At 40.8% G+C, this 13559-nt stretch overlaps 1 protein-coding gene across 8 annotated transcripts in view; it reads right to left on the bottom strand.

Annotated features, from left to right (window-relative positions):
* The window catches only part of LOC138761370 (coiled-coil domain-containing protein 63-like), a 135045-nt gene that overhangs the window by 43343 nt on the left and 78143 nt on the right, over window positions 1-13559 (bottom strand). For all 8 annotated transcript variants that reach the window (XM_069933358.1, XM_069933356.1, XM_069933353.1 and 5 more), the window contains 2 exons: window positions 12315-12504; window positions 7091-7213 (listed from right to left, as the gene is read on the bottom strand). In XM_069933358.1, the coding sequence (XP_069789459.1) occupies window positions 7091-7213; window positions 12315-12504 (313 nt within the window). The remainder of the gene's footprint in view (window positions 1-7090; window positions 7214-12314; window positions 12505-13559) is intronic.

Raw genomic sequence — 13559 nt, 5'->3', positions numbered from 1 at the left:
TCAAGGCCTAGGAGGATCGGCATGCAGAGGCAGGGCATAATTAATAACACTAAGTCGTTATAACATTTCCCCCCCCCCCCATCAGTGACGCTACCCAATTCCCCCGAATACTCGTCTGTTGGTCCTTAGCCACCATTGAAACCATCCCAGTCATGGGTCAGTCCGGGAGGGAGAGTCTCTGGACCACAACAGGGTTTGCAAAGCTTTCCATACTGTCGCTATCGAAAAGAGAGTTAGTTTTACGTCCATTCACCTCGATCTGCATCATTGAGTTCGAGATCGGGTGATGACCGGCTGGATTTAGTGTCACTGAAGTGCGGAGTGGCGTTCCTTCATCATCATCGTCAGTGCAGAGACCGGCCCAAGATGGTGACCTCCATGTTGACCATGCAACATCAGATGAAAAAGAAGCCGAAAGTGGAGTCGAGGTGGTCGGAAGTGATGTCACTGGAGTGGTAGGCCGAGGTGCCGAGGTTGGGAGCGGCGGCTGGTAAGATGGCGCTCCCCTCACCACGCATGTGGTCAGCACTGGAAGCTCTTCAGGGATGCACAGCGCACTGCTCGCTGGCTGCGATTGGGACCTGCAGACCCTTTGATAGTGGCCCCTCTTTCCACAGCCTGAGCACATCGCTCCTTTCGCGGGGTAGAGGCACCTCACGTGCTTGGCCTTCCCGCAAATGTTGTATCTCGACGATGCAGTCGGCATGATTGCAGCCGCGTTCAGGTCGCTGATGCCCAACGCCGAGTCTCAGGCCGATGACCCTCGTGGTGGAACATACACAGTTGGCCTGCTTCTGCCCGTGATCAACACTGTTTGGTGCTGGGCTAAGTCCAGAGTTCTGATCAGTTCGATAGTCTTTTCGAGAGGGAGCAGGTCCTCCTCGAGGAGTCTTTGCTGGATGCAGTCTGACCTCAACCCCATCAGAGTCTCTGATCAGCTCTTCTGCGCATTGGTTCAGCGATATCGTGCCCGGGCCCATGAGATCCCCCAAACAGTCTTTTCCCAGTGTGACCATGGACCGGATGAACTCTTCAGCAGACTCACCAGCTGTGGTTTCCAGGACGCCAGCAGGTAATGGGAGTAAACCAAGTTCACCTTTGGTTTACAGAGTGCCCGCAGCTCAGCCATTGCCTCAGTGTAGGTCGTGCAGCCTTGGATGGTCAGGTCCTTCTGGCCAACTCATGCTTGAAGGATCTTGAGCTTCTTTTCGTCCGAGTCGATCATTTCCGTAGCGGCTTCGAGGAAATTATTAAAACAGTTCACCTGCTCGAAGAGCACCAATGCACCCAGGACTTGGGGTCTACTTCCAGCCGTTCAGGGCGCAGCAATTTCTCCATAACCGGAGAGTTCCAAAATCTTGCTCAATAAATTGTTGGGTGCTATCGGTAGCCTCAATAATGACACAGGCAGAAGATTGAGGGGAACGATAGGCTTTATTGAGCAAGAGACTGCTGTCGCAGGTCCAGGGTAGGAAAATGAGCAGGAAGGAGAGGGGATTTGACCTTTACAGTCCAGGTCACAGTGGTAGGATCAAGGGAGGAGCCAAGGCAGGGAGACACCCGAAGAGTGGGCCAGCCAATGTATACAGCCATATCATCACATGTATATGCATGTTTTCTTGAGTACAATTTTTTTTGCACGACTGATAAGTAGAAATTCTGCCTGGCTGGCAGGAAAAAGAATCTCAGGGTTGCATGTAATGTCATATATGTACTCTGACAATAAGTCTGAAGTTTGAAATCTGATATTTGAACCATAATTTCCTAACCTGAGTTGGGTGTTACAAAAAGCAAACATCTTTGTTCATCAAACTGATACACTTGACAAAACAAACTAACAAAGAATGAAGTATTAATGTTACCCAGTTATCCCAGGCATGACAATAAATTTAAAGGATGCTTAAATATATTGGAATGTTTTGATCCTGCAACCTCAGATGAGATGAGATCAGATACTATTTATTGTCATGTAATAAAACACAGTGTAATATCACATGAAATTGCCTTTAGGCAGACAAAGATTTGCCATTAGCAATACCAATGTCCACTGCCCCTGATACTCACAGAAAGAGAAGCAAAAGAGAGTCCCCTAGAGTCCACTCTTCCACAATGGAGTCTCAACTGTACAAGACTCCAGTTCAGTTCAAACCATTGGCAACCCAAACCCAGATCCAAACCTCCAACATGATGAGGAGGCCTTCAGCACCCAGGGCCCTTCTTACCCTCAGCATCCTTTCGAATCCCAGTTCCATTACCCAGCTCCCATGAGCCAGCCTCCAGCACCCCGCAGCCTAGCACGAGACCCTCGATCTCAAGTTGCCAGCAGCCTGCAGCTTGTATGGGTTCCTCATCCACAAGTCGCTGCCTGCATGTGTGCTTCAGCTCCAGAGCCGCTCCCTGGTCTGCCACCATGGTCACTAACCTTAAATTCGTCTCCTCTGCCTGTTCAGTTTCCACAACCAGCCATTACCTCTTTGATGTAAACATTCCGGCTAAAGTTTTTGTCAGTTAATCTTAAGTTCCGATTATTGTTGATCCTAGTCTTTGTTACGAAGGACTAAGCCAACAGAACAGAAACAATAGCTTAATATTCAAGATCAGAAAATCCAAGCTGTTTTAGTTGTACCATTTAATATTAATCAGGCCTCATCAGTATTTGTGTTCAAGAGCAGTTGCACCCATTTCCTTGACCAGTCTGATGAAGGCTTCATTCTTTGCACAAATATTATTTGTAATTTCTCTTTATTTAAAAGTCCAGAAGTGCAGATCATCAGTCGTGGGTATTTAAGGGCCTTACAAAGAATATATTTCAATGTTTACATTATTGAGGGCAAAAATTGTTAGACACTTTATTATGTTTGTCCTTGTATTCTAGCATTTTATACACAACTCTGAAATTCTGATTCTAATTCTCTCTCACTCCATGCTAGTTTGAAAAGCCATGACATTTCAGGACAGAACAACCTTGCAATAAATCCTAAGGCCAGAATACCCTGTACTATTGTGTGGAGCAGTTACTTCAGTTTGACTGGATACAATCTACTCCTGATGATGTGTAATGGTAATCCCAGTTGTAATGGCCCACTTCTTGATGGATGCAGAAGTAGCAGTATATATCCCCTATCAAATTGGTAATTATCAGCATGGCTAACGCAGTCATTCCTTGATATTTCAACATCGGCATCACAATGCAACATATTTTAAAGCTCTTACTGTCTACCCAATGGAAATATGAGAGTGACTTAATTCTTGTTTCTATGATGCATCTGGAACATCCACTGAAAAAGCTCTCTGAAGCCTTCGCCTCAGAAACGTATAAATGATGACAAACTATAAGTTGTGGCAGGTACAACAACGAGAAGCTGGAGGGGCTCAGTAGGTCAGGCAGAATCCATGGAGAGAAATGGACAGTCGATTTTTGGGACTTGAGGGCAGGTCTTGACACAAAATGTTGACTTGATGCTGCCTGATGCACACAGAGTCCCTCAAGATTCTCATTGTTTGCTGAAGGTTCTAGTGCTTGGAGTTCTTGTGTTTCTCTAAGTACTTTTGTTTCTTAGTTTGTTTGACCTTGAAAGCTGTGAAAAAGCACACCTTGATTAATTTCAGTTCACATGGATACCTGTAATTTGCTGGAGAACAGAATCTGTAACATTAATATTAACATCCAGCTAAAGCACCTGCTAACCCTTTCCATTGAACTGACCCTGGGATACTCAGGCTACAAGCAGTTGTGAGATGTCCAGCCATGAGCTCAGCTGTTCACACCCATCCTAGGGCCTGAGATTAGTTGGCCTAAAGTTGGTTGTACTAACCCAGATGTTCTGTAATCTTACATGAATTTCCAGAGCTTTTGAGTCAAATCCAAAGACATATTGTGCCAGTCATCAGGGGATAATAGTTTCAGAAACAGGAGCTCTCCACACCTTGCAGTGTTCAATTTAGGTGTTCTCCACATGATGGCATTTCAGATAATGCCAATTTGCCCTTAGGGAATTCATTGATCACTAACTCAAAAAAAAGTCTGGGGTATGGTATGGAATAAAAAGTTGGTCTTGCAAGATATACGTTTAAAAATAAAATGAATAGGGACAATTTTTTTCCATTTGGATTCCTTGACAACTTGTCAATGATACAATTTCACATTATGTTAAATAATGCTACAAATTGATTTCTAGGAATATAACCTCACCCCCCTCTCATGAAGCCTGCAAGTGGAAGATTGTCTTTGCTCCCACTTATATTTAAGACTGCCAGCTCCATCCTCTTCCTCACTTTTCTTTTGAAATCACGTCCTGAGTTTGGTCAAACCAGGACCCTGTCAAGAACTCCTAGCAATATTCGGGAGGAGTCACGTGATGGAGTAGTGGCCGGACGGTGAACTCCAGCCCTCTCCAGAAAAGTCGGGAAAAACAAAGGAAAACACAAAGGCACAGAAATAAAAGTTACAGAAAAGTGAGTATAAAGGTGGAAAGAAGATGGCGACAAAAAAAGAAAAATCGAAAGCAACGGTAAGAAGAGAGGAAGAGAAGACAAAGGAGGAAAAAGGTGAAGGCCTTACCTGTCCGAAGAGGCCCGCTGCGGAGAGAGAAACCCGCTCCCTCAGGTCGGTAAATAATGGACTACAAAAATGGCTCGCAGAGCCGAGTAAAAGTGCGCAACCGCGCATGCGCGATTCTTCGCGCATGCGCTATGCGAATGAAAAAGAACACACCGACGGGAGGGGGGACCAGCTGGGGAGTCGAACTCCACAGCCGGCAACGACAGCTGCAGAACACCTGCAGCAAGAAGAGACCACAGAAGACAATAGAAACAAGAAAGAAGAGGAGGAAAGGGCAACAAAGAAACAACAGATGGCCAACCCAGAGGAAGAAGAAGAGGAAGAGGAAGAGTACAGTGAAATAGAAGAAGAAAAGAAAGGCAAGGTAAAGGATATACTTTCTCTTATTAAAGGATACATGGAGTCATTTAAAGAATGGCAAACACAGGAATTTAAGGATTTAAGAAAAAGAATAAACAACACAGAAGAGAAAATAAATAAAATGGAGATGACCTTAACAGAAATGGGAAAGAAAATGGACAAGATGGAAGAGCGGGCAGTAGCAGCAGAAATGGAGGTAGAAGACTTAAAAAAGAAATTGGAGGAATCTAATAAAAAAACTAAAGAGACACAAGAACTACTAGCCCAAAAAATAGATACAATGGAAAACCATAACAGAAGAAATAACATAAAGATAGTGGGCCTTAAGGAAGATGAAGAAGGCAAGAATATGAGTGAGTTTATAAAAGAGTGGATCCCTAAGACCCTAGGATGTCCAGAACTACAGCAAGAAATGGAAATAGAAAGGGCACATAGAGTATTGGCCTCTAAACCACAACCACAACAAAAACCAAGATCTATTGTAGTAAAATTCCTAAGATATACTACAAGAGAAAAGGTACTGGAGAAGACAATGGAAAAAGTAAGAGAGGGCAACAAACCACTGGAGTATAAAGGGCAAAAAATCTTCATTTATCCAGATATAAGTTTTGAACTCCTAAAGAAGAGAAAAGAGTTCAATACAGCAAAGGCGATTTTATGGAAGAAAGGGTATAAATTTATACTAAAGCATCCAGCGGTATTGAAAATATTTATTCCAGGACAACAAAACAGACTATTCTCGGATCCAGAAGAAGCACAAAAATTTGCAGAACAATTACAAAAATAGACTGAGGGAGGAAGACGGGTAATGAGAGTTAAAATGATCACGATTGATATGTATGTGGGTAAAGACAAAAATAGACTGAGGGATGAAGACGGGTAATGAGAGTAAAAATGATCACGATTGATATGTATGCGGGTAAAGAGGTATAAGAGTGAATAGAGACAATGTGCATACGTGAATGTATCTGTACTTAGAGGAAAATATAGATAGTATAGACAAGAATTAATAAGGGAAGGTAATGGAATAGAGAGAATAAGGAGGGAATTAAAAGAGTGACCTTTGTGACATATGAAAAGTGAAATCTTTTCTGGGGGGGCGGGGTGGGGGGAAATAGCGGTCACTGCAAAATCAGTTGACGCTTGCGAGTGGATTCGCAAATCCAAATGGAGAGGGGAGATGTGGTTGTCCGACAAGGGATAAAGGACAACTCAGGAGGGGAAGGGGAGATTGGGGATAAATAAGATAGAAATAGGAGAATAAGGAAAATGTTAGATGTTGTAGGAATGTTGTCTTATAAAGAGTTGAAAATAAGAAAACAGAAATGGAAAAGGAGGAAAGGTAATGATGGAAAAACGGAAAGAGAAGATAAACAAAATATAAAAGGGCTACGCTGAACTATATGACTTTAAATATTAATGGAATACATAACCAAATTAAAAGGAAGAAACTACTAAATTTAAATGAATAAATGTATTCCATTAGAAAAAAATAACATATAGGTTAAGAAATAATATTGAAATATTCGAACAAGTATAGGAGCCTTACATTAAATACAATAGCGAAAACCTACCGGGGACAAACATTACTTAAGTTGATGGAAGGAGAAGGAAAGAAAAGAATGGACTCAGTAGAATTTCTGGTGTATTTTTGTTGAATGACAACATTGTCTGACTGGCTTAATGCAACCTAGATTGTATACCTAAAATGGATGAGAGGGGGGGGTGGGGGGTGGCTTGGGAGGAAGGTGGGGGGGAGAAAAAGTCACTGTATATGTGTGAAAAAGAAATAGTGTATATCATGGCTAATGTGATTTATGGTGTGAAAAATAAAAAATAAAGAAAAAAAAAACCAGAGCTCTGTTAAGCTTTATTCTTATGCTGTGTAATAAACTGATTGTTGAACCAAAAAAAAAAGAACTCCTAGCAATATTCAATGCACCGGGAAGACCATTAAGGAGACTTTTTCACCATTGACTTGACTTTCATCAGTCACTCAGATACAAGGCAATACTATATCACATCTAATCATCATCTAATGTTCAAATATGCATCAGGAAGTACCAGAGGTCCTAGCAAACCAAAACTTTTTGCTATGATTTCTTAAGACATTAAAGCTGTTTTACTAGCAACATTTTTCATACCTGCAGTATACTCACACTAACCTACCAAGTTTAATTGATTTTCCAAAGTTTGTATTTGTTTTTGCAAATGTCCTCGCCGTTGGTGAACACTCCCGCTACCACTAGTGGACATCTTGTGCTTAATAATTTTATCTTCTTGGTCTTTAATCTGCAAAATAAAAGGTTTCTGACATGCAACTGCTTTTAAGCATTCTTGACCCCTTTATATATATGTGAATATATTGTGTCCAAGCAGCAAACATTTCCATGGAATAACAACATTTTTGGTAGATACACTTAAAATTTCTTATCCTAAGAGATAGTGATTGGGTGGTATGTGCATGTTTCAGGTAACTAGCAGAGCCTTCAGGCAGTGCGGGGGGAACGAGTGGAGCCTTCAGGCCGTGCGGGGGGAATGAGCGGAGCCTTCAGGCCGTGCAGGGGGAATGAGCGGAGCCTTCAGGCCATGCGGGGAGGAACTCGCTGAACCTTCAGGCCGTGCGGGGGGAATTCGCTGAACCTTCAGGCCGTGTGGGGGGAACTCGCTGAACCTTCAGGCCGTGTGGGGGGACAAGCGGAGCCTTCAGGCAGTGTCTGGGGAACAAGCGGAGCCTTCAGGCAGTGTCTGGGGAACAAGCGAGCCTTCAGGCAGTGTCTGAGGAATGAGCTGAGCCTTCATGCAGGAAGAAATTACCAGAAGGACATATTAGATCTAGCCCACAGTACACTTTTGAGTCATCATCTTGCAGTTAAGAAAACCATGAATAAGATTTTGAAACAATTTTTCTGGCCTGGTTTGAGGAAGGATGTTGTAAATTAGTGCCAGTCATGTCACGTTTGTCAGGTTGTGGGGAAACCTAACCAGTGTCCTCCAGTGGCTCCATTACAACCTATTCTTGTTGTTGGGGAGCCTTTCTTATTAACAATTATGTGTTCAGCGTCAAAATTTCCAGAGGCTATACCACTGAGAAATATTAAAGCCAAAACAGTGGTAAAGGCTCTGGAAAGATTTTTCAGTGTTTGGACTACCGAAAGAGATCCAGAGTGATCAAGGATCTAACTTTATGTCTGGGTTGTTTCAACAGTTAGTTTATGAGTTGGGAATAAAACAGATCACTTCATCCACATACCATCCTGAAACTCATGGAGCTTTGGAAAGATTCATTCTACTCTAAAAATATGATGAGAGTTTACTGATTGGAGAATGGAAAAAATTGGGATGAAGGTATTCATTTATTGTTGTTTGCAGCAAGGGAGGCTGGGCAGAAGTCATTAGGTTTCAGCCCCTTTGAAATTGTGTTTGGACATTAGGTTAGAGGACCTTTAATGTTGATAAAAGAACAGTGGGTTAATGAGGATGTGCAGTTGGACTTGCTGGATTATGTTACTAAATTTAAAGATAGGTTACAAAAAGTGTGGACTTTGGCTCAAGAGAATTTAGAAATGGCTCAGGGTAAAATGAAGTGTTCATTTGACAGGAAAGCTCAAGTGAGAAATCTTAAAGCAGAAGTAAAGTTTTGATTTTGTTTCCAATACATGACAATCCCTTGAAAGCTAGATTTTCTGGACCATACACAATTAAATCAAAACTGAATGATGTTAACCATGTTGTTAACACTCCAGATAGAAGATATAAAACTCAAATTTGTCACATAAATATGTTGAAACCTTATTTAGAGGATAAGGGTAGTGGAGAACAATCTTTATCAGAGGTGTCAGTTGTTGACAGAGTGGAGGAAGTGGTGGATCATAAAATTATTGAAACAGAATCTTGTGAGGGTATCCTTAAAGAAATCATTGTTTCTGTGCGCCTGTCTAACTCAACAATTTTGGAAAATTTGGAAGAAAATTTAGGCCATCTTAAGTTATAAGAGCAGATGCAGTTGAAAGAATTACTTTTGAAATACACAAATTTGTTCCCTGATGTTCCAAAAAGGACATCAGTGATTTACCATGATATAGATGTTGGAGAAGCAACATATCCCATATCCCATATCCCATATCCCATAAAACAGCACCCATATAGAATAAACATTCAAAAGAGTAAAATCATGGATCAGGAGCTGGAATATATGTTGAGGAATGACATTATTAGACCTTTGAACTCAGATTGGAGTTCTCCTTGTATACTGGTACCAAAACCCGATGGAACTGCTAGGTTCTGTACAGATTAAGGGAAGATTAATTCAGTAACTAAAACAGATGCTTATCCTATTCCAAGAATAGATAACTGTATTGATAAAATTGGCAAAGCTAAATGTATTACTAAGTTGGATTTGTTGAAGGGTTACTGTTGTGGGCCTTTAACTGAGAGAGGAAAGAATATTTCAGCTTTTGTAACTCCATCCGGTTTATACGATTATAATGTGATACCTTTTGGCATGAAAAATGCCCCTGCAAAATTCCAAAGGATGATTAATTCAGTTATCCAAGGGTTAACTCATACAGATGCTTATATTGATGACTTGGTCACAAAAAGTGACACATGGGAAGAACATCTAAGGCAATTGGACAAATTGTTTGCAAGATTATCCAAAACAAACTTAACTGTTAATTTAGCAAGGAGTCAATTTGGAAATGCCATGGTAACATACTTGGGTTATGTAGTTGGCCATGGCAAAGTTGCACCTATTCAAGCAAAGTGAATGCAATTTCTGAGTTTCCTGTTCCCAATGGCAAGAAAGCAGTGAGAAGGTTTTTAGGAATGGCAGGATATTACAGGAAATTTTGCAGAGGTTGCTCTTCCCTTAACCAATCTTTAAAAGAAAGGGGAAAAATTTGTGTGGACTAAAGTTTGTCAGAAAGCTTTGGAAAATTTAAAGGAGACGCTATGCCATTGTCCTGTGTTAAAATCTCCTGATTTTGACAGACCATTTTCTGTAGCAGTGGATGCCAGTGAGGGAGCAGCAAGTGCAGTTTTATTGCAAAAACATAATGAAATTGACCTCGAGTTGCCTACTTTTCAAAAAAATTCAAATGTTCATCAAAAGAACTATTTCACTATTGAAAAAAAACTGTTAGCTATCATATTTGCTCTGCAGAATTTTGACATCTATCTTGGTTCCTCTCATGAACCAATTGTTCATGAGCCTTTGCGCGGTGCGTGGGGGACTGGCTGAGCCTTCGGGCGGTGCGTGGGGGACTGGCTGAGGCTTCGGGCGGTGCGTGGGGGACTGGCTGAGCCTTCAGGCGGTGCATGGGGGACTGGCTGAGCCTTCAGCCAGGTAAGAGATTAAAATCAAGACTGCATTTTAAACCAGAACAAATATAGAATAGGAATGGAGAGAGATACTTGCTTCTTATCTACCCTCATAAAAATATTAAATACAGAATTATAGCTCCAATGATTTACTTTAGACCAAGAATGAGGAAGTTTGACAGTCAATACTTAAATCTTCAGCTAATTTGGAGTTGATCAGAAGAAACCAAAGTGGTCAGAATTGAAGTGGGAGGAAGTGGAGAAGCCTGCTGTCTGTGTCTATCATCCACTCCTCAATCCCTCTGAATATCCCACAGAGACAATAATTGTCTGAGAGCCAACTTTTAAAAGAAATTCTTCATACAATTCTTTTAATTGTGAATGGAGTTTGATTCATAAAGGACATGGGTAAAATATACTTTGGGAAAGCCTTTAATGCAGAAAAATTCCCAAATCTGCTCTTCCTTCTCCCATGGGCTGATGGAAAACTGAATGGATGGAGTTTGGATGAACTTCCTAATGCAGAAGGTGCAGTAGAATGAACAGCAGCAGCCTGGTATGATTGAGATTGAAAAGCCCAGAGCAGCCTTGATATCAGCCTTAACCAAGAAGAGAAAAGCAGTCCTGCCACAGATACAAGTACAAACAGGAAATGACAGAGATATTCACCCATAAAGAATGAAACTGGGTTAATGAAAACCTTTTAGGTCAATAATCGTCTACTAACACCACAACACAAGGAGTCGCATCTGGACTCCCAGAAACATGTGAAAATCCCCTCTTCTGTAAGTGAATCTGATTTCCATCTGTCCAGTACCTATCTATTTGAAGTTGAACAATTTGAATTCTAACCCTATTCATGATCCAATATCATTCCAAAATTACAGGTTATGATATTTGTAATCTTTGTTGTCAATTGATTAAACCAAAGGCTACAGCATTTGTGTTTTATAATGATAACCATAAGATACAGAAGAAAGCGTAGACCATTCAGACCTCTGTGCTTGTTCCCCATTCAATAAGATCATGAGTGATCCTTTACCCCAGTGGTAACTTAATATCCTTTGATTCACTTAACATCTAAAACTTCATCAGTCTCTGTGTAGATCGTAGTCAGCAACTGAGCCTCCACAGCACTCTAGGGATTCAGTCCCCTCTCGGTGAAGGAATTTCTTCTCATCTCATTCTTAAATGCTCAGCCTCCTTTGCCACCTTTTTAATCTGTGGAAACCATTTTAGAATATGTGGAACTTCAGAAGATGACAAACAATACTTTTAACATCGCCACTGTCAGCCCCCCCTTCAAAGCTGCAAGATTCCAATCATCTGGACTTGGGAAATTTTTTGACTTACAGTGTCATTAGCTTCTCAAATACTAGTTTCCTCACTATTGATCATTTCTTTGAACTCTGCAGTCTCTACCACGTCTGGGCGGTTTCTGCTGCTTCTTTCTTCGAGATGGCGCCAACTTTTACATTTCCTTAATCACCAATGATTTCTCCAAACTCGGTCGGTAGGGGCCCTGCAGTAAAGTTTTCACATTTTTTTCCTTTATATGGATCAATGACTGTATGTAGCAGTGCTTGCCATCTGTTTTTATATGTTATAGTCCAAAGTACCCTAGCAGTTTATTCTGACCACGTTGGATTGATCAACACTAGAAATTCCGTAGAATTTGGAATCCAATGCCACTTTCATTCATGTTTTTTTTTATGTCAGCAATACAACATAAGAAGCAAAAGATCCTTCCTGCATTGCATGTAATAAAATTATTCCCCATTCATAAAGGTCATTCACTTTCATCAAAAACTTACTCTTTAAAATATCCTTACTTGAAGTGTTTGGGTAATTTTCTCCCTGAGTTGATGCCTGATCCACCACTGACTTACACATATTCTGTTTCTAGGCAAGATTTCTAGCAACGTTTTATTTTTTTCTCCTTTCAACCCATGATACCATACAAAGATTCATTGCAATACAGAACTTTGAGAAGAAAAGTCAAAATTAACCAGTGCATTTCAAAATCTTCAAACATTACTTCAACAATGCAATTTACATCTTAGAAATGTACCTGTGCATCAAGCTTTGCGATCAGATTCTTTTCCTGCTCAGCAAGGCAGTCATATTCCTCTTTGGTTTGTATCAGCATCTTTATCTGGGTGGAATCATTAATATCCTTTTGATTCTTCTGAGGGGATGTGACAAAGGCCATATTTGTTGCCAGAGTTTCATGCTCATGTTGCAATTGATTTAGTTCTCGTCTGTAAAAAAAAAGGTAATTTGGAAAGAGCTCCATTTTATCACCCATGACCCATACAGAGCACTAACTATTTGTGTGGCTCTTCCAGACCAACTACATAGGCAGAATGGAGAGCACTGGCCTATTTGCCTTTATCATTATCACTAGGCTGTGACACAAGGCAAACAAATGTTTTTTTTTAAAAACTGGCACATCCAGTCATTGATTGTGGCTACTTGACTGCAGGCTGGTCCAAATTCTGTTTGAGCCCTTGGGACATCTGTGGTGTGCCATTGGCTACAGAGACCAATAGTGAAGGGGGCAGACTCCTTTCAATTTACAAGTTGTACATTCATCAAGAATTGTGGCATTCCGTGTGAACATTTGAAGTTGACAGAAATAATGAACAGTTTTGAATCAATGTCCTACCAATACATAACGAATAATCTGTTATTGTTAAACAGAGATTTTAATTGGAAGTGAACTAGAAGAGAAGTGATAGAACATCACATGCATATGAAATAAAAGCCTACTTTTTACAACTGTTCCACTCAAACCCTGCAACTCCACAGAATTTGTTAAAATCTGCAACACTAAACAATAATTTTGTATTTACAGATCATTTTCACCATATCAAAATGGCCCAAGTTTCATCAGAGAATAGTTATCAAACAATATACCACAGAGCGAGATTAGAATAGATAATAAAATGTTTGGTCAGGGAGGGAGATTTTTGCTTTTTCTTAAAGGGGAAGATAAAGCTGGAGAAGTGGAAAGGTTTAAGAAATTAATTTCAAGGCCATGGCATCTTAAGATATAGCCAATTAAAGAGCAGAGGTGAACAATATAAAATGACCATAAAGCTAGAACTGGACTGGGCCACAGTCAGGATCTAGCTTTATGCCGGAAAATAACCCAACATATCATGACAGGACAGGAGTCCACGTATGACGATTTTAATGGTGATATGATGGAAGGAGACTGTCAGACCAAAGTTTTATCTGGGTTGGTTAACTGAGTGCTGAGAGACATGATGAAGAACACAACAATAGAAGATATGGGAGCATTGAAAGTGCA

Source organism: Narcine bancroftii, chromosome 4 (genome assembly GCF_036971445.1).
Source record: "Narcine bancroftii isolate sNarBan1 chromosome 4, sNarBan1.hap1, whole genome shotgun sequence".
Lineage (NCBI taxonomy): Eukaryota > Metazoa > Chordata > Chondrichthyes > Torpediniformes > Narcinidae > Narcine > Narcine bancroftii.
Note: the sequence above shows the minus strand (reverse complement) of the source record. Positions and strands in the feature narration are given on the sequence as shown.